The 22,636-nt window shown below is 34.7% G+C and overlaps 1 protein-coding gene across 11 annotated transcripts in view; it reads left to right on the top strand.

The window, feature by feature from the left end:
* LOC143247287 (tensin-3-like) overlaps positions 1 to 22,636 on the top strand; it is a 101,355-nt gene that overhangs the window by 33,688 nt on the left and 45,031 nt on the right. For 4 of the 11 annotated variants that reach the window (XM_076495059.1, XM_076495057.1, XM_076495063.1 and 1 more), the window contains exons 2-9: positions 6,965 to 7,012; positions 9,746 to 9,798; positions 10,187 to 10,248; positions 13,587 to 13,684; positions 16,574 to 16,624; positions 18,627 to 18,749; positions 19,893 to 19,957; positions 22,316 to 22,399. In XM_076495059.1, the coding sequence (XP_076351174.1) occupies positions 6,965 to 7,012; positions 9,746 to 9,798; positions 10,187 to 10,248; positions 13,587 to 13,684; positions 16,574 to 16,624; positions 18,627 to 18,749; positions 19,893 to 19,957; positions 22,316 to 22,399 (584 nt within the window). Of the gene's footprint in view, positions 1 to 6,964; positions 7,013 to 9,745; positions 9,799 to 10,186; positions 10,249 to 13,586; positions 13,685 to 16,573; positions 16,625 to 18,626; positions 18,750 to 19,892; positions 19,958 to 22,315; positions 22,400 to 22,636 lie in introns of those variants that run through there. The other 7 variants (XM_076495060.1, XM_076495058.1, XM_076495062.1 and 4 more) reach the window with 5 other exon arrangements.

The raw sequence follows: 22,636 nt of genomic DNA on the forward strand, positions 1-22,636 counted from the left end.
CTTCCTTGAATTCAATCATAACACTCTAATGTGTATCCTAAGAGCCTCTAGGCTACAATAATCACCCTTCCATCGCTTTATGTAATAAAATATAAAGATGCAACTGAGTCTAAAAACAGAGGTTTAAATCATATAAGGGGGAAAGGAACACAATTCGTATTCTTCATTCGGACCCGGCATGGCCAGGTGGTTAGAGCGCTTGACTCGTAATCTGAGGGTCGCAGGTTCGAATCCATCTCACACCAAACATGCCGTGGGGGCGTTAAATGTGACGGTCAATCCCACTATTCGTTAGTAAAAGAGTGATCCAAGAGTTGGCAGTTGTTGGTGATGACTAGCTGCTTTCCCTCTAGTCTTACACTGCTAAATTTGGGACGAATAGTGCAGATAGCCCTCGTGTAGCTTTGCGCAAAATTAAAAAAAACAAACAGGCTGTTTATTCATTCGTGTTGTCTGGGGTGCAGCTCTGAATTTTGGAGTCAGCTCCAAAGACCCGAGTTTGAATATGTGCGAAGTTACAGAACATACATTTCCATTTTAAGTTGTGCAACTATGTGGTTATCTACAGTCCTGTCAATACAGTTCCAAAGATAAGATGACGAATGCCTTTGGTAACTTTGGTATAAATACAAATTATTTGACTGTCCTTTAATTATCTTGAAATCCTTGAACATTTCACCCAGGCAACAATATTCTCGTTGGTTTAACTACATTCGTATAACAGAAGAAAATTTGAACATGTAAGATAGTTCCTGTTCGAAGAATAGGACAAAACAAACTTGCATTAGAAATACATCAATAATAACTGATATTATTCCGCTTTGAAATATAGTGACATTTGTATGCCAAGAAAAGTCAGTTATTAAAACAACACAAGACAAATATGGTCTAAAAATAGACTAGAACATTTCAAGTCAATATCACCATCTGAGAAAAGTGTTTCAATATGTTATTACTACTCAAGTAATTGGTCAACGTTCTCCTATCTAGGCAGTCTCGTTCCCAGAGATTTCGATTGGCGCAGCCTCTCTGTGTTCGCAAGCTGTCTGTCACCTTTGACATTTACTTGGCCTGTAAGCATGTTGCCATTACAGCGTTTCTCACGGCTACCTTAGGAGATACAAGTTTGCTTTAAACTTCGTAAATAATCTGAAACTTATCTGCTTCTACAGAGTTGCATTATAATCTGAATTAATCTGTTAACCACGTACTTGTTATTACTTCTGAGAACAAATTTTCGTGGTTTCATGATGTTCAACGTAAAATATCCTCAAGGAGTGTTAGCTAAAGGTATTATAGAAAGAGACTACGATGAACAAGTGTTGGAATAAGTACATAAGATTAAATTAGAAAACTTTGAATGCGACTGGAAACATTCGGAAAAACACAAAGCCTAAACACATAAGCGAATCCAAATATCTACTGTAGTCTACTGTTTGGTTTTAGTGTGTAAAACAATATTGCCTGTGAAAATATTAATCGAATTTTTATTAACTAATTACGGGGATAAATCAAATGTTATTTAAAATTATGTTTTATTTTGAATTTCATGCAAAGCTACACGAGGGTTACCTGCGCTAGCCGTCCCTAATTTAGCAGTGTAAAACTATAGGGAAGGCAACTAGTCATTACCACCCACCGCCAACTCTTTGGCTACTCTTTTACCAACGAATCGTGGGATTGATCGTAACATTATAACACTTCCACGGCTAAAAGTGCGAGTATGTTTGGTGTGACGGGGATTTGAACTCGCGACCCTTAACCACCTGGCCATGCCAGGCCCTTTATTTCAAATACTCAAGCAAAGTGGAATTCGACGTCATTAAAAGACAGGTGTTACTCTGCAGTAAAGATGTGGAGTGTCTATGGAATTTTGTTGGTTTATATACGGTTCATTGCAAGTAATTCAAAAAGTCTGTAGTTTAAACACAGTGACCATGCTAATCTGAAACATATCGCACTGTTTTTGACCATGTTTTTCTTTAAAATTTGATTTCCCGCACCGCACAGTGACATCTAGTGGAGGAACCGCGCCAGTTCTGGTTTGCTAAAAACAAAGATAAATCAGATAAGAAAGTCTTTCCTAAGTTCCGAAATTCTCTATTCTTCGGTAAATTGTCCACATTCTCAATCTTCAACAAAGAATTCTACAAATTTAGTTTTTTAACTTCGATATATAACTTTAGTGTTTATTAACCAACTCCGACCCCCTACAACTGGACATTGATGTGTGATTCAATTCTCGAACCGTTAGTTCACTAAACAACTGTGTATTATTCAAATTTCTAAAATTTAGTACAGCATATTATATTAATATACTCTTTAACCTTCAATAAATCAAATTATTTTATTAATTAACTCTTTAACCTTTAAATATATATATTATTTTTTCACTCCTTGATATAAACTAATGGGAACTACCGTGTATTATCCGTCTCTTGAAGCAGTTCGTCAGAAGGAACTAAATTTTAGAAGAAGAAATTAATATTAGTTTATCAGTTAGAAGAATGACACCAGCTTTAATTTGGATTCTGATTTCTTTCATTTATAATGAGAAAAATTAAACCTTCAGTTTTGGCATTTTCGAAATATATGATATATACTAACACAGTCGGCGCCATGTTAAGTGTACGTTCTTCACATTAATGAAACATATACACACGTATGCGTGTGTGATCTAGATGGCGAAAATCGTGACATTAAGGGATTGGTAGAAAATTAAAAACTAAAGCTAGTAATGTTTGTCACACGTCATCCCTTGGAGTCCTATTCGAATATAATACTAATGTGGAAATAAACACTCCACGTCTGGGTGTGGGTGGTCTCATGGTTAGCTTGCCCAAACTGTGAATTTGTATCCTAATTTGACGCGAAAATGGGCTTCGCGTTTTAAGACGTGGATGCGCCAAAAGATTTATAATCAAAACTCACTGTTCAGTCAGATAAGAGCGTGACAAAAGTTGGCGTTGAAAACTATTATTGGCTAGCTGCCTATCACCTAGTTCTCTCAGTTAAAATTTACGGACGGGTACGGGCCCTAGTATAGTTTTGTGCGATTTTTTTTAAATTAAATACTCCGAAATACAAAAGTCAGGATCATCATTGGAACTAACAAGGCACTAGACTCGCAATCCGAGCGTCGCGGGTTCAGATCCCCGTCACACCAAACATGCTCGCCTTTTCAGCCGTGAGGGCGTTATAATGTGATGGTCAATCCCACTATTCATTGATAAAAGAGTAGCCCAAGAGTTGGCAGTGGGTGGTGATGACTAGCTGCCTTCTCTCTTGTCTTACACTGCTAAATTAGGGACAGCTAGCGCAGATAGCCCTCGTGTAGCTTTGCGCGAAATTCAAAACAAACTTTTGAAACAAACAAACATTCTTTGTCAAAGGGGTGTCATCTGTAGGAATTTCCAGTAGGTTTCTTAAGTTAACAAAAATGCTGGAAAACAAACGATATATATAATTTTATATATTAATTTTAGTTACTACCCCAACAAACTCTTCTTTCACTACCAATTTATACATGTAAGTCAAATAAAGAAAACGGAATACATTTCAAGTACATCTTAATTATTAAAGTATAAATGTCACAGTTTGACGACTGACATCAGAAAATGGTCAAAGTGAAGGATTACTATGTTACGGTTTACTCTGTACTTTGGATCCGAAAGATGGTTTATCAGCTTTCCTGGCTCGTGTAGAGAGCGCTGGCGTCACTAGAGGTACAAGTTTTTCTTCTTTTTTTACTCAGAAATGACGGTAATTTGAACGATAGAACTTACAGAAAAATTAACAGCACCACCAACGTATTGTTTCACATCCATATTTTCTTGCGTTGAAAATAGCCCCTTCGACCAGCTGTCTTCTTCCTTATTCGTCCAGTTCAAATAACCCACTTTGGTTAAATATAATAATCTTTACGAGCGAAGTTAAAGAAAATTTATTTTCTTTTAAAACTAAACACCTGCCAAAAATACAATAACAAAAAAATCGAAATTATGGACATCTAAGCACAGGTATACTTTATGTATCTGTTTTTTCATTTTTATTTTTTACCTATCTTGGGAAATTTAATGACTTTGATAGGTTATGACATTTATACTAATAAAATGTAACAATACACTTTTTTTTCTGTTGCTATAATTATTTGAAGAAGAGAAACGTTAAAAGAAAACGTACTTACGCAGGTTATAAACTGAAAACTTAGAACGTATTTTGAAAGTTTTTGTCAATTGGTGACACCCAGTAGCATAGCGAGAATATGTAGTGTTAAATTTTAAAATCTTCATGAACGTGGTTTGGTTTGTTTTTGAATTTTGCATAAAGCTATACGAGGGCTACCTACACTAGCTGTCCCTAATTTAGCAGTGTAAGACTAGAGGGAAGGCAGCTAGTCATCACCACCCACCGCCAACTCTTGGGCTACACTTTTACCAACAAATAGTAGGATTGACGGTTACGTTATAACACTCCCACGGCTGAAATGGCGAACATGTTTGGTGTGACAATGATTCGAACCCACAGCCCTTGGATTACGAGTCGAGATGCCTTAACCACCTGGCCATGCGGAGCCTCGCAACATCTTTAAAAGCCCTTAGTAAATTATAAAACGTTCTCTGTCCTTGGGTACTTTTATTATTGTATTATCTTATAACTGTCTTCTGTATTTTTAAAACCTACAACAAAAACGTGCATATATATAAAGAAGTGAATCAAATAACTCAGGGTAATCGCGTCACAGGTCTCTTATTCTCAAACCCAGCGCGGGAAAGAAAAAATCCAGTGTGCAAAATTAGGATTGTATTTACAAGTATATTTCAGATATTGTAAAGTTTCTCAAGAAAGACAAACCTCTACAAGTACCGGATATCATAGTTCACGTTTATTTAGGATTACGAAATGCGTAAGCTCTGATGTTTTGGTGGTTGAACGTTCTCTCGTTATATGTTTTCTCAGCAAAGCTGCCCACCAAGAGAATCGAACCTGTTATTTTAGTGTTGTTAAATAGAAGACTTATTATTGTCCCACTGTGTCCCATCTTTTTTATGCTTAGTTCAAGCCATTTTAAATGTCTTTACAAACTGAATTGGAAATTTATTCTACGAAAGAATTACGATTTTATGTATCAGGTCATCCTATAAGTAATGTCGTTTGTAACACTGAGATTTAAAAGGAGAAAAAAAATAGATAATAACTTTTATCAATTATGTATTTTATAACAGTCTGCCAACGTCGCAAAACATTTTCAATACCATGCTATTAAAAAACAGGTGGTTTTTGACACAAGAAAGGTACGAAGGCTATTTTTTAACTCATCCATAGAAGTAAACTGTTTTTCATTCAGATGATGCGGCCAGCTTCTGAAAAGATGGTAATATGAAGGAGTAAGATCAGGAGAGCAAGAGGGATGGGGGAGTTTCTCCCAGCCAAGCTCTTCAACTTTTCTGAAAGTGATCCTAACGGTGTTACGACGTGCATTGTTATGGTGGAAAACAATTACTTTCACATTCACCAAAGCAAGTCTCTTTTTTTCTTTCTTTTTTTTTTAATGCGGTGTTCAGTCGATCCACTTACTGACAGTATCTCTCAGCAGTGACTTTATGGTTTGGTTGTATCAACTCAAAATGTATTGCACCACCTTTATCCCACCAAATACTGAGCAAAACCTTCCTAGGGTGCAGGTTCTCCTGAACTAACCCAGTGTCGGCGGCGCTTAACATTTTGATAGAGTACGTATTTTTAATCTCCAGTCACTTTGAGATTCAAAAATGAGGCTTGAATTTCACCAGAGTAAAGAGATGTGCAGATGTCTACTCGTTCCTTCAGATTATCAGCTGACAACTCACGTGGTACCCATTTTTCTAACTTTGAAACTCTACCAAATTGTTGCAAATGTTGATGGACAGTGGAAGGAGATGAATTGAAGTTTTGAGGCTAATTCTTCAATAGTAACAGCATAATCTTTTCTCTTTTCTGAATTCGTAAAGTATTACCTGCCCTATGTGCTCCTCTGACACATCCATAATAACTGGGGCTTCCAAAATAAATAAAACAAAAATGAGTAAAGAAACAAAGAGGCTTACACTTAATGCTATCAAGTCATCTCAAATAATTTACATGACTTTAAGAATAACTTTATTTAGCCAAGAAATATGCAGTTAAACTTATCATGTCCCAAAAAACAACATTATTTATTGGGTGACCTGATAATATCACCCACCATAGCGTTATGTAGTCTGCGGACTCACACCGCTAAAAACCAGATTTCGATACCCGTGGTTAGCAGAGCACAGATGGCCCTTTGTGTAGTTTTATGTTTAACTAAAAACAAATGACAAGGTTTATAAATCCATACACTAAACATCTACAAAGTAGATAATATACGTCTTAAAGGAAATATTAAATATATGTTTTAATATTTTTAGTTTTTTTTCATAAGATGAAATAGAGATTCGTATAGAATAATAAAATTATTGTACCTAAAAGGAGGTATATAATTTTAATTTCATTCCATTTTGGTATTATTTTGACTTTCTATTTTATTATATACAAAAAGTTAAATCGTATTTAATATCTCCTTTAAGAAACATATTCTCTTTTTTTCATACTTAGTTCAACCCCTTTTAAATGTCTATACAAACTGAACTGGAAATTTATTCTACGAAAGTATTATAATTTTATGTAATATTGCCCCCTTCTCCAGTGGTACACCGGTATGCCTGCGGATTCACACCACTAAAAACTGGGTTTCGATACCTATTGTGGGCAGAGCACCGATAGTCCATTGTGTAACTTTGTGCTTAATTCCAAATATTCAATAAATTGTGTAATATTAAATGTATTCTCTACTACGTTCACTTTCTCTACAGTAGCGACATAGAAAATTTACTTTTTATCAGACCGAGTTCCCATTAATTGTCCATACAATGCTAAGCTTTCGTATATTTGTGTCTTCTAACAGCAAACTCGGCTCTCAACCAGGCGGGATCAGTCACCTCCACGAAAACTGGTAAGTGTTAAACTTTCTGTTGTGCCTTTTAATAACCAACTCAGGAGTCAACTCGATTGAACTGTGCCTTTATTTCTATCGAACTGTAACGTAGATAACCTTGTAAGGTTTAGCTGCGCCTTAAGTGAGATAAGACCAGTAAAAGATAAAAGGCTGTCTTTAGCGTTTCTTCAGGTGTGCTATGACGAATCTAGTGATCAGTGGCACAGCGGTATGTCTGCGGACTTATACTACCAGCAACCGGGTTTCGATATCCGTGGTGGGCAGAGCACGGATAGCAAATAGTCCGGTCGTGCTTAATAACAAACAAGAACTAGTGGTCAGTATCTCAAACTGTTGTTACTATCTAATGAATAAATCAAACAGCATCGGTCAGTATCATTAATACTTTTGTCCGTCTCCTGTATGATTACCCATTGTACTGGCCCGTGTTTGTCTTATCTGTTGTGGTATTGAAATTATCTTGGTTATTTTCTTGATCTCTTGTTTTTATTCTATAAACTATTTTTAAAAATTGGGTAATTATTGTCCCGAGCTGTTTCTTATGTCTGATGTCCTCTGAAATAAACAAATTCTGGTCAATGTTCTCATTTTGTTCTTTGTGTTTTATGTATTTTTCTCTTATTTCTGCTTTAAAGGAAAATATTTTATCATGGTAAGTGGCTTATATGGTCACTTAAGTCTAATTAATTCAGGCCTGCGACAGTTCTACTGCCTTTAAATGTTTACATGTTCTAGAGTAATTTGTGTACGTTGAATGCAAAAGTGATATCCAATTTTCTCCATCACGTACATATTTTCACTAAATTTCATATGCACTTTTACATAAGTGAAACATTGTTATTTAAATCGGGTCACATTTTATTATGTTTAACATGTTGACAACCACTAGCTATAGATTTTCAAAACCAATCGTGCCTTGAGGGTCCTATTGATCTTTCTAGAACCCACGAGAAACACACCGCTGGTATATAAACAGTTAACAGACCATATGACGTGTCATTTCTGCATAATATTTGTTTGTACATGCACTTTGACATTATGGTTTTCTTTTTCAATATTATTTATTTCTTGCTATGGCAACAAGACGTTATATAAATGACCTAAACATATGCTGATATTTTTGTGGTATATTTGATGTACATTTGATTTAAGAAATGATAAAGAGTTTTCCTCTTCCTGATTTGCAAAAAAAAAAAATCTTATGTGATAGAAAAAAAATTAATATTATTTTCGAAATCTGAGTAGCTAAATTATGGAAAACCTGTTATTAAAACCCAAATAACTTTTATGAAGTATAAATTTGCAGGCCTGTGTTATCAATTAATCAACATATAAGTGCTTGTTTATGTCGTGTTTCCTTCTATTTGTATTTCTAAATAAACGCTTTGCGGTATCTTTCTTTTATTTTAACTTTTAAATAAACAGCTTAAAATATGTTTGTTTTACTCGTACTACTGAATAAACAGTTTGTAGTGTGTTCCTTCTTTTACTTTTAAATAAGTTTGTAGTGTGTTCCTTCTTCTTTTACTTTTAAATAAACAGCTTACAATATGTTCGTTTTACTGTGTACTACTAAATAAACAGTTTGTAGTGTGTCCCTTCTTCTTTTACTTTTAAATAAACAGCTTACAATATGTTCGTTTTACTCGTACTACTAAATAAACAGTTTGTAGTGTGTCCCTTCTTCTTTTACTTTTAAATAAACAGCTTACAATATGTCCCTTCTTCTTTTACTTTTAAATCAATATGTTCGTTTTACTCGTAGTACTAAATAAACAGTTTGTGATGTGTTCCTTCTTCTTTACTTTTAAATAAACAGCTTACAATATGTTCGTTTTACTCGTACTACTAAATAAACAGTTTGTAGTGTGTCCCTTCTTCTTTTACTTTTAAATAAACAGCTTACAATATGTTCGTTTTACTCGTACTACTAAATAAACAGTTTGTGATGTGTCCCTTCTTCTTTTACTTTTAAATAAACAATTTGGGACATGCACTCATGGTAAAATTGTGTCGATCAGATATCGGTCGTTTTCGTGGATATAATAATAATTACAATATCCTCTGAGTTTAATTATTAAACGTAAGATAAAACAAATTAATAATGAGCATCCAGTAACAACAACAACAAAGTAATGAAGAATTTTCAGAATGTTGCTCTACTTAAAACGCTTAAGTAAATAGTTTAGGCTTAGATCATATTTTGTATTCATTGAATTTGGTCGTTTTCGTTATTTAAAAAGCTTCATGGAATGTTTTTAACTTAAAAAATGTTTAAATGTGATGCATTGCCTTAACGATTCTTCACCTTTGTTATAAACAGCTCATTTTTCATCCAGTGAATATGAGTAAAATACACGTATACCTGAAGATGACCTGGGAAGGTCGAAACGTTGTTCTCTGCCTAACAGTAAAAATATTAATACCCGAACCAGTTCTGAGATACATATTGTGTTTGCATGGTGGCTAAATGTAAATTCTGCAAAAGTGTTAAAGAAGCCCCCTCTCTCGGTAGGTTAGCGATAAACTTGCTAATTTATAAAATTATTACAGAAAATTTATTTTTCTGTTGAACAGAAAGTAAGCTTTATTAGCTATCTCTTTTTTGTTCGATACGTAAGGGTTTTTTTTTCCCATTTGCCTGTATTTATTATTTTGAGATGTTCTTTGTAACGAATCTTGTTTCAAATATGTATATGTATACAACAAGAACGTTTTTATTTATTCAAGTTACAGGAAAGTCCTGATGCCACGAGAGCCATCGACTTTCCAAGTAGCTCAAGGTTAGTAACATGATACAAAACCTTCAGGACCTAGAAAGTGGCTACGTGATAAATAGTGTTTTCATGTAAACCTGTATTCATTGCACCTAAAACTACGATATTAATATTAATGTTCGATTAAATCCACCTCTGAATATTTAATTACTGGATAATGTAACACGGTTTTTTATTTTTTACAATTTCACAAAAAATTCTTAAAATACTAAATTTAAAATATTAGTTATGATAAAAAGTGTCATCTAGTTTTAAACAAAATTTGATAAAGTTTTACCAAAGCAGGCATAGTTTTAGTCCTAGACTACTAATTTGATAAAGTTTTACCAAAGCAGGCATAGTTTTAGTCCTAGACGACTTATTAAAACCTACTTTACCTCATTCTCCGATGTAGGAGAGAAGACAAGCTACCTCTGTGTATCATGGATATTACCTACGTCACTGAACGTATCATCGGTGAGTTAAGTTTTGTTTTGATTTGAATTTCGCGCAAAGCTACACAAGGGCTACCTGCGGTAAACATCCTTAATTTAACAGTGAAAGACTAGAGGGAAAGTTGTTATTCATCAACACCCACTGTAAACGCTTGGGATACTCTTTTACCAACGAATAGTGGGATTGACCGTACATTATAACGCTCACACGTCCGAAAAGGCAAGCATGTTCGTTGAGGCGAGTTGAGCTTCCCCTAACCACCTGGCCATGCAAGGCTCTAGCTTTAGGTATCATTTAAAATATTTGCAATTCATAGTTTCTTGTTTTCTACTAAAAAATGGTTTGAAGTTCTGAAAAAAGTCATAGATATATCTAGAAAAAAACTCGACACTTAAAGTAGTTACACAATTTCAAAAATTAACTTACAAAATGAAATCAACCCAATAGCTCGAGCGAGTTCGGATCACCCTAGAAGAAGGATGTCTTGTTTCCAAAAGCAAAGGGGTCCTCAGGTTTGTTTTGAATTGTGCGCAAAGCTACACGAGGGCTGTCTGCACTAGCCTCTAAAAGGCTGTTTTCGTATAACCATCTCGAATTACACACTGATCATAGGAAACTAGTCAATCTCGCCCATCACCAACCCTTGGGCAATTCTAACGGATTAGAAGGACTTGTTTGTTTTTGAATTTCGCGCAAAGCTACACGAGGGCTATCCCCGCTAGCCTTCTCTAATTTAGCAGTGTAAGTCTAGAGGGTAGGCAGCTAGTCATCACCACTCACTGCCAACTCTTGGACTATTCTTTTACCAACGAATAGTTGGATTGACTGTCACATTATAACGATCCTGCGGCTGAAAGGGCGAGCATGTTTGGTGTGCCGGGGATTCGAACCCTCAGATAATGAGTCGAGCACCATAACTACCTGGTCATGTCAGGTTCTCACGTTTCTTATTTTATGTTTGTTGTTATTGTTTCACAGTTATTATGTGTGGTAAACAGTGCGGAGATTTCCAGATTGTAACAAAAGTTGAATTTTCACAGTCCTCACATTATGGGCACCAAGGTAACTTTATAATTTAAGCTACAGAGGTCTTCATTTCCGTTACTTAAGACAATTATACATCGACTTGTCAGCTCATAAACGTCACTTTTGTTTGTAATTTACTGGTGGTTTAACTAAAATATTTAGTAATTAATTAAATGTATAAAACAACTTACAATTTAACCTTCGTTTTAATAAGTCGCCTCTTCATTTATTAAATCTCGGTGTCGATTTATGAAACGTATGTTACAATCTCCAAATGTACATTTCGTTCTGTTAAATCACGTGATTATTTATTACGGGCACATGTCGATTTAAAAAATTGTGAGGAGATTTAATAAAACGAAGGGTTTATTTTAGAAAAAAGCCGCATTGGGCTAGGTGCTGTGTCCACCGCGGAGAATCGAACGCTGGATTTTAGCGTTGCAAGTCCGTAAATCTCCCACTGTCCCACAGGGATACTCATCGCAATGAAGGCTTGTCTGTATGTTTTAGAGCCAAGCCACATTGGACGAGTTGCTATGTTCACAGCGGGGAATCAAACCCCGAATTTTAGCGTTGCACGGTCGTAGACTTACCATTGTTTCATTGTGGGGACAAAACGAAGGGAATTTATAAATTGTCGTCTACAAGTAATAATGCAACAATTATATTTCTTAAGCAACAGGTCAGCTTGACAAATAACAGTTGTAAAACCTACAAACTTTGCCATCCGTTCGTCTGTGAAGGGCGGTGTCAGCTTATTCATGTGCCCTAAGTTCCTCATGAGGCCCTGTCGCAGTTGACGCGCTTGCACATAACGTCAGAGGATGGTTCTGAGTCGGTCCGTTTTTTTCTGTCTTTTATTTTCTCTAGCTGGGAGATCTTCTCCCTGCGGTGCCCCGTGACACCATGAAAGGTCACTTCCTTCTGTCACCCACTTATTGACGTATAGGTTTGTTTGGAATTTCGCGCAAAGCTACACTAAGGCTATCTGCGCTAGCAGTACCTAATTTAGCAGTGAAAGGCAAGAAGGAAGGCGCTTAGTCATCTCAGTCCACCGCCAATACTTCGGCTCTTTTACCAACGAATAGTGGAACTGATCGTCACATTATAAAGCCCCAACAGCTAAAAGGACGAGCATGTTTGGTGTGCCGGGGATTCGAACCCGAGACCCTCAGATAGTGAGTCGAGCACCATAACCACCTGGCCATATCAGATCCTCGGGTTTCTTATTTTATAGCTCTCGTGTAGCTTTGCGCGAAATTCAAAACAAACATTGTCAACCGTTTTATGATATTTTATGAACATTTTTAACAAATAGTGAGTTTAATAACACATAGCTGCTAAATATAAAAATTCGATTAACTAAATTATTAATTTTTACTATTTTTAATAAACACCTTATATATATATTTATTTATAATTTACTATTATTTTGATGCCATTTTCTTACTGGAATACATTAAAACTAGAACTGTCAAAGACGTGCTGAATGTTTCGTGCTGTATAGATCCTTTGTATTGTTTCCAGAATTTATTTATTTATTTAAAAAAAAAGCATACAACAACTTCCTTACATAACAACTTTAACTTCCTAAAGCTCTTGGCTCGGCATTGCAAGGTGGTTAAGGAACTCAACTTGTAATCCGAGGGTCGTGGGTTCAAATCCCCGTCACACCAAACATACTCGCCCTTTCAGCCGTGGGGGCGTTATAATGTAACAGTTAATCCCACTATTCGATGGGAAAAGAGTAGCCCAAGTGTTGGCGGTGGGTGGTGATGACTAGCTGCCTTTCCTCTAGTCTTACACTGCTAAATTAGGGACGGCTAGCGTAGATAACTCTCGTGTAGCTTTGCGAGAAATTCAAACCAAACCTAACGCTCTTATATAAATATATTCAAATCTCTAATTATCAGTGCACAGTGGATTCATACAGATGGTCTGTATTAATTGAGCATATAAGACACTATACAGTGCATATCTGATTCGCTGTTTGACCTGAATTAGGTAAAAATAGGAAATAAAAAAAGGGATCTGGGATTCCTCTTGTAAACGTTGAACCTCTGAAACAAACAAAACATTAGTTACTATTATTCAATGAGTTTGTAGGTATGTAATGCCGACTTATACGTATTTTGTGATTCTTTTTAACAAATATTGCTTATACAGATTCATTATGTTTAGAACCGTTCTTGCAAAATTTGTTTTCGTAATGTAAAGTAAACGGTGGAGAAGTACAGTAGAACAATTCTTAACGCAGCTATTTCGACATAATACATCGGTTGAAAATGGCTATTGTGATCATAGTATTATTCATTTTTTTTTTCTTTTCACAGTTCTGACTTTCCCAGAGTTAGAAACAGATGTTACTTATAGGAGTAACCTTAAAGAAGCCGTTCATATGCTTCAAACTAAACATGGCGACAACTACATGGTAAGTTGTACATCAAAACGGGTAGCCCAACAACGAGTTATGAAAATAAAGAAAAGTGTTATTGATGATGAAACGTATAACAGTGGTCTGTCTTCTTCTGTCGAAATATATGTTTCATCATCAATTAAATTATTCCTTATTCTTAAAACTTATTCTCTATCTACCTATTATTGTATTAGAATAATGTCCTTTATTCGAGGAATACTAGAGTGGCGTAGTAACAAATACGCATTGTTAACCACCTAGAGTGGCACATGAAAACCTTTATTATTTATTCAACAGGCCGAAAATAACACAGACAAACTGAATTTATGACTAGTATAGTTTAAAACACTAAATTAAGTAAAGACCAGTTTTCGACCCCCTCTGACTGATACGTGAAGACTTGTGCAGTTTAATACGCTTACGTAAAGACTGTTTCTCAAAATAGGCGTAGTTTACCAGTATCGAAGACTGTTTCATGAATTTTTTTTATTAATATTGAAAACTGTTTCACAAAGTGTGTTTTATTAACACTGAAGAGTGTTTCATAAAGTGTGTTTTTATTATTATTGGGGACTGTTTCATAAAGTGTGTTTTTATTAATATAGAAGACTTTCATAAAATTTATTCTTATTAATATTGGAGACTGTTTCATGAAATGTGTTTTATTAACACTGAAGACTGTTTCATAAAGTGTGTTTTTATTAATATTGGAGAGTGTTTCATAAAGTGTGTTTTTATTAATATTGGAGACTTTCATAAAGTGTGTTTTTATTAATATTGGATATTGTTTCATAAAGTGTATTTTTTATTATTATTGGAGACTCTTTCATAAAGTATATTTTATTATTATTGGAGACTGTTTCATAAAGTTTGTTTTTATTGATATTGGAGACTTTCATAAAGTGGGTTTTATCATTATTGGAGACTGTTTCATAAAATGTGTTTTATTAACACTGAAGTCTGTTTCATAAAGTGTGTTTTATTAACACTGAAGACTGTTTCATGAAGTGTGTTTTTATTAATATTGGAGAGTGTTTCATAAAGTGTGTTTTTATTATTATTGGAGACTACTTCATAAAGTGTGTTTTTATTATTATTGGAGACTGTTTCATAAAGTGTGTTTTTATTAATATTGAGACTTTCGTAGGTTCAGGTTAGTGTGTTACAAAAGTATTTGTTTAAGCATAATTCATAACTTTTCTGTGACAAATATCTTTTGTTTTTTGTCTCACCTAGATATTTTTGTTGGTTTATTTATCTGTCTGAAGCTAAGCACAAAGCTACACAATTGGCTATCCATGTTCTACCCCCAGTGGTATCGAAACCCGGTTTGTAAATACGCAAACATGCCTCTGTGCCCCTGGGATGCAGTTTTTTTGTAAAACAGAATAACGTAATACAGTTAATTTACTGATACGTAACGACCACTTAATTATTTAAGTTGTATGAACAACACTTAGTTAATATAAAAAATTTAAAATGTATGTGAATTATGTTTTTTGTATTCTCCTGTTTTTTAACTCCAATAATTAGTTTTTCAAACACATTTATATCTATATTAAAAATAATATAATAAATAATAATAATAAAATATATTCAAACATATAAGCACGCCTTCTACATTTCGACACTCAGTTACACAACCCCTTTCAAACTTTGGTCAGCTTCCGGTCAGTTACCTCTTCCTTTCTTTGTGAACCTGACGATGACCGAAGATGGTCGAAACGTTGTTCCCTCCTCTACGTAACAAATTTTCTCAACCATAACGAATCGTTTTTACATATACAGTTTGTTTAATTAGTATTGCCAAATTGTTTTTATTTATGAAGTGTCATCCAACAGTATTTTGGTGGTAAATACAATTAATGTTGTATCCAAACTGAATTTTAGTAAAATTCTTATATTTGAAAACAACACTTCAAATGAGCCACAAGCATGGGAATCGTTCGTTTCTTTGGCGAAAACTGCGACACCTACAGACGATAACGGGTATAAATTCATCTCTATTGGAACAACGAAGTTGTATTTGAATATCTCGTTCTGAATCCTGTAGTTTTTTATATGTACTGTAGAATAGGCTGCAACCTTTACAGATTTGTTTACACGAATTTAATTTATTCCAACATTACTAATTTATTTGGTAAAATGGGGATACTTTTTTGTAAATATTGCATAAGACCTTTAATGTTTCAATAAGTGGATGAAAAACTTAGTTTTTGTGTTATTTTTATGTATGTTCATAAAATTTAAGGACAACAGAGGACCTATTGGTTCATTTTGGCCATCCACCCGTTACACTAAACTCTAAAGTACAAATAAAACATTCATTTTCAGCCATTATCATTCAAATATTACAAATCCTCTCGTTAAACTTCCTTTACTTAACTCCACCCACCACATCTAAAGACACCCATTTTCGTCAACCACCCTGTTACAAAAATAAATTTGTCTTACTTGAAGATGACTTCCATCCTGCCCGGATTTATGTGTCCGTTAGGCTTAACATTTTCATTATTACATGCACAAAAAAATACATCACCATGATCAGTTCCTTTCACACTTTTAATCACCTCAGTAAGATTCCCCTAACTCTTAGTTAGATAAAACAATTTCGGAAACTTTTCCAACATTTCCATCCTTATATCTTTACTTCGAACCACTTCTAACAAACTTCTAAGGTAAAGAAACCAAGACTAAACTCAACGCTACAAACATGGCCTAACCTGTGACCTATACAATGACATTACAACTTATTTAGACTTGTATTCGATATTTCTACTATTTTACAAATACCTGAAATTAGACGTTTTATTATGGATTTGTAAAACTTTCCAAAGTAAACTGAGTCGTGTTCGAGGACAACGTGTATTTATTGATTTTTTTTTTCTTCTTGACTTTAACTAGGTATTAAATTTATCTGAACAAAGAGAGGTGATGGTGGAGTTAAACAGTCAGGTAGGAACATTATTACTAATTTCTTTTTTTCACTTTGTTTGTTCGTACAGTAAAGCCACACTGGACTTTACATCAACTTACGGCTGCCCCACCAGATTTCAGCCGTGGGGGCGTTATAATGTTACGATCAATCCTACTATTCGTTGGTAAAAGAATAGCCCAAGAGATGGTGGTGGGTGATGATGACTAGCTGCCTTCCCTCTAGTCTTACTCTGCTAAATTAGGGACGGCTAGCACATATAGCTCTCGTGTAGCTATGCGCGAAAAAAAACACAATAAGCCACAACAAAAAGTAGTATTAGTGTTAAATATAAAAGCCATAATTCGTCACTATTTGATTCAAAATCTTGTGCGTGCGTGTAACCAAAGCACATACACATTTCCGTATGTATATTGTTCATTTATTTGTTATAAATGAAAAAAAAAAATTCTCATTATGATTCACTGTGTGCATTTGAACATTGTAATATAGATTGTTTATTTCTCATGCATTTACACGGAGGTAAGGTTGAGGGGGTTAGGCGGAACTTCCTATTTTATTCATGGTCTTTCCCTAATAGAACAATGTTTTCAAAAGAGTTGACTTCACTTGGTTTGGTTTGAATTTCGCGCAAAGCTACTCGAGGGCTATCTGCACTAGCCGTCCCTAATTTGGCAGTGTAAGACTAGAATAAAGAAATAATTATGCTTTTTATTTTCTGGCGGAGGGGGTGCCCCTGCTTGCGCCTGCGGACGTCCATGTTTGTGGATATCATTGGAAGAGAAATCCAGTATTCCGAGCACTTACTGAAGAAAAGCCGAAAGTGCTCGAAATGTTGTGTTTATTGTGTGATAATAGTTGTTTTAAACATCGTGCTTACGTTATAATACCATACGTATTAATATAACAGCAGACATTTAAGCTACTATTTATTTGCGAAAGAAAAACATAAAATATCATTTTTATCTATATTAAATAACATATTTATCTCGATAGAGCGCCTTTATATGTCGGCCATATATTATAACACCCTAGTGGCGACAAGTCTGAAGGTTTATAAAGTTAAATACTTCCTTTCGATAACTGTGGTGGGCACAGCACAGCCACACCATTGTGTGACTTTGAACTTAGCAACAAAGAAAACTAGGTATATATCATATATTGTTTGTCTTTAGACATTGAGAACTTGATATATATATATATAACTTGGAATTATATTATTCATATATTGGTCTGCTGAACAAGTAATTGAAAATATACGTTCTTCACTGGTCAAATATGTAATGTAAGTTTGCTAAAAAGTAACAAAAGATAAATAAAACCAGAAGATTGTGTATACTGTATATCCTGTCAAATCATGCTTGCTCGATGGAATTAGGAGAGTATGATTTGTTCTGAATTTCGCGCAAAGCTACACGAGGGCTCTCTGCGCTAGCCATCCCTAATTTAGCAGTTTAAGACTAGAGGGAAGGCAACTAGTCATCACAACCCACCGCCAACTCTTGGACTACTCTTTTACCAACGAATAATTGGAATGACCGTCACTTTAGAACGCCCTCACGGCTGAAAGGGCGAGCACGTTTGGTGCAACCGGGATTCGAACCCGCGACCCTCAGATTACTAATCGAACGCCTTAACCCACCTGGCCATGCCAGGGCGAATTGGGAGAAGATAGGGTTTCTAAATAAATAGTCTAAGGTTCTATACTGTTTGTCTGTAACCTGTGTTTTTTCATTTTAATTACGATGTATTAGAACTTATGTATTCTATTGAAGTTTCCTTTTCCTTTTTATTAAAGCTTAACATTATTACGTAATGTGATTATAACCAAAATGTTATTTTTTATAGTGGATATTCAAAAATTGTAAGAAAATTGTTATAACAACTGTTTTATTTTGTTAGTGTTCACTCAATTATTAATTTTTAAAAAATCGAAATATTTTTACTTTAGTAAAAGTTTTTAATGGCATTTCTTTTACTTATAGAAATATTGTAACACAACGTATTTTGATTCATTTTTAGGTCCAGGATTATGGTTGGCCGTCAGATTTGGCACCAGAATTAGAAAGACTCTTCAAAATATGCGATACAATCGACAGATGGCTGAGAAATGACCCTCAGCACACAGTGGTGTTACATTCCAAGGTATTATTGGTAATTTCAAGTCATCCAAAAACAGTGTCATATTGGCATTAGCCAAAAACTTGTGGATATGGAACGTTTAGCATATAAATGTTGAAATAGGCTTAATATTCCAAATGTTTTGTTTTGAATTTCGTACAAAGTTATACGAGGGCTATGTGCGCCAGACGTCCCTAATTTTGCAGTGTAAGACTAGAGGGAAGGCAGCTAGTCATCACCTTCCACAGCCAACTCTTGGGCTACTCTTTCATCAACGAATAGTGGAATTGACCGTCACATTATAATGTCCTCACGGCTGAAAGGGCGAGCATGTTTGATGCGACGGGGATTCGAATCTGCGACCCTGAGGTTAAGAGTCGAACGTCTTAACCCACCTGGCCATGTCGGGCCGCTATGAATTGTTAAATTAATTACCAGTCCATGATATCAATTTGAAAGTTCAAGTTCAGCATGAAATAAGGTTAAGATATGTATTTGCTAAGTCATTTCTTAACAGTTCAGCACCTGTAGAATTAACATGCCAAAGTAAACTAGGTGTTTATCAAGCTGTGTTATATACTACAAACTTACAGAGTAAAGTAAGTAGTCGATAAAAACCAGTCGTAACGAATTTTATATCATAAGCTGAAGCCTAACGAACATAATAAACATATTACACCAGTCATATACTCGTACTACACTGGCCATGTGGTTAGGGGCGCTCAATTCCTAATATGAAATTGTCAGTTTGTTTTGAATTTTGCGCAAAGCTTCTCGAGGGTTATCTGCGCTAGTCGTCCTTAATTTAGCAATGTAAGACTAGAAAGAGGAGAGCTAGTCATCACCACCCACCGCCAACTCTTGGGCTACTCTTTTACCAACGAATAGTGCGATTGACCGTCACATTATAAAGCCCCCACGGCTGAAAGGGCGAGCATGTTTGATGTGACAGGAATTCGAACCAGCGACCCTCGAATTACGAGTCAAGTGCCTTAACCACCTAGTCATGCCGGGCCTTCGCGAAATTCAAACAAACAAACATACTACACAAATTGCACTTTTAGTGGATTTCCAGCGATGGCAATTACGTATACTAAAACACAAAACTTTTCCCCTGTTGTGATAAGCAGGAATTAAAATAACTAAGTATTTTGAGTGTCCTTTCAGGGTGACAGAGGAAGAATTGGTGTTGTAATTGCAGCTTACATGTCATACAGCAACGTGAAGGCAGGGTGAGTATTGGAATCACCCATTTTTGTAGCTATGTTTAACTGCATGCTTTCTGAAGCAGCCATCTACCAAACAAACTTCGTATTATGTTGTGATTTTTACTGATCTGGAGACAAGAAGTTTTAGAAATTAAGATGTGCTAATAGTATTTATTTATGCAATATAAATTAAGGAAACGGCTTTTGAGTTTAAATATATATATATATTTTAAAAGTGTGATTGAATGATATTAATTTTAGGACTTTTCGTTTATGCTTAGTATTGAAACAACTTTGGAAACAGTGAATAAAATAGGTATTAAGTACAATTACTAGTGGCTTATCGTGTGAAAATAAACTGCACTAGAGCACAGTGACATGACAATAGTTTAAATGGTAATTGGATGCCATTCAACCAATCAGACAATGACACAACAGTATAATGTAGATACTGTCAAAAAAATGGCGCATGATAAACGTGTAGAATTTCTTTTTTAATCTTCCCGATGTAGACTGTAGTATGCGTACATTAAAACAGTCTTATAGTTAAAAAAGAAATTTATGGAAACTTTGAAGAACGTAGATGAAAGTCGTACTTTTCAAAGCAGAAAGTCCAAACCCTTCAAAAATTATATTAAAAACTCATAACACGAGTGATACATGGCATTCGTTTAGAGAACTCGCCAAAGTTATTTTCAGGATAATATGAAACACATCAGCACAAAGTTGCTTCAATAAACGAAGTTGCTCCGAATCCATTCCGTAAGAAAGATAACCAACCAAACAAAAAACTTAAATATACATAATATTTTAAGCAATAGGATAAGCAGAACTGGAGTTGTATTATCCATAGAGATTATCCAATTAGTGATACTATGTTCGATGGCAATCATGGCAGATAGGAGGATGGTACCATAATCAAAGCACCAAATCTAAGTAAAGTATGTGAGGGCCACTACTAGTATAGTCTGAGTTTCAGCCAGTGTTGTCGATATCTGTTCAAGATTCATAGCACCCCAGCAGTTAACAAGTATGTTGCAAGTAAGTACAGTCATTTCATGTCCATCATGTCATCCCTCAAGAACAAGATTTTTGTGGACAAAAAAATATTCATCATCCAGCAATACAGCGGTCCCAAGCATGCAGCAAATGTGGTGGAATTATACATAGAAATAAAGTGAGTGTTTACGTGGAAACTGAGAAGATCGATAGGAAATCACAGAACTTGGTTGAATCTCTAGGAATAATACAGAACATTTAAAGCAATATTTTGTAATTCAACATTTGTAAACTTATGATTGCAATATCAAAAGATGTACTGCTTTGTTAAAAACAAAGTATCATTGCATGGTAAGAGTCAATTGTGTTTCCATTATATTTTCTGTAATAACGACAAATTGCTCTTTAAGTTGCAACTACTTATTTTTTGTGGTTTGGTTTGTTTTGAATTTCGCGCAAAGCTACTCGAGAGCTATCTACACTAGCCGTCCCTAATTTAGCAGTATAAGACTAGAAGGAAGGCAGCTCGTCATCACTACCCACCACCAACTCTTGGGCTACTCTTTTACCAACGAATAGTGGGATTGACCGTAACTTTATAACGCCCCGCAGCTGAAAGGGCGAGTATGTTTGGTGTGACAGGGATGTTTTCGACTGGAAAATGTGCTTGACAATTGTTTTATTAAAATAGAACCATTTCTTTCTCATTAGACGCCAATTTTATGCAACAAAGTACCGAATTTTTTACAACAATATGTAATTTCTCATCTCGAAAAATAGAAGCTATAATTACCAAAATACCTATCTAATTAGATTCTTGCTTCGAACCAAACGTTCTCTTGAAATAATTTTCCTCACATAACTGAGTTCTGTCTTTGAAATCAATAGACCTAAAACTGCAAACAAATAAACTTTCAAGTTGTCTTTAAAAAAAAAAAGACCCCACTGGAACAGTGGTAAGTCTTTGGATTTACAATGCTAAAATTGGCGCTTCGATTCCTCTCGGTGGATACAGCAGATAGCCCGACGTCGCTTTTCTTTTGTTTTTTTTTCTATAAGCAAGCACACAAAAAATGTGAATCATATAAATAATATTTGGGTAAAACATTGTCTTTTTTTTTCTTCTAAAACCTGGTAATATATTATCTGTATCTTGTCATTTAATATAATTAAAATACGTTGTCGTGCCCTCAGATACCTTCATATATGATTATTTTCATTCACAAAGATATAATAACAGTTTAGATTGCTTGTTAATGCATAAATTAATATATTGGCATAATTCGTAAGTTATCTTTTAATTAAATAAATTAAACAGAATTCGTATTGTTCTTGTGAACTATTATATATTCAACTTTAAAGGAACGATTTGTCTTTTAACAGCACTGAACAAGCTTTAGACCGATTTTCTATGAAGAAATTGTACGATGAAAAATTCTCCCAAAGAATGCAGCCCTCACAAATAAGGTAAGTTGAATAATATTCATGAGTACAATGTATACTCACAACGAAGTTAATAAAAACAATTAAATATAGATATTAACATATAGTCACATCGAAGTCAATAAAAACAATTAAATATAGATATTAACATATAGTCACATCGAAGTTAATAAAAACAATTAAATATAGATATTAACATATAGTCACATCGAAGTTAATAAAAACAATTAAATATAGATCTTAACATATACTCACATCAAA

Source organism: Tachypleus tridentatus, chromosome 3 (assembly GCF_004210375.1).
Source record: "Tachypleus tridentatus isolate NWPU-2018 chromosome 3, ASM421037v1, whole genome shotgun sequence".
NCBI classification, from domain to species: Eukaryota; Metazoa; Arthropoda; class Merostomata; order Xiphosura; family Limulidae; genus Tachypleus; species Tachypleus tridentatus.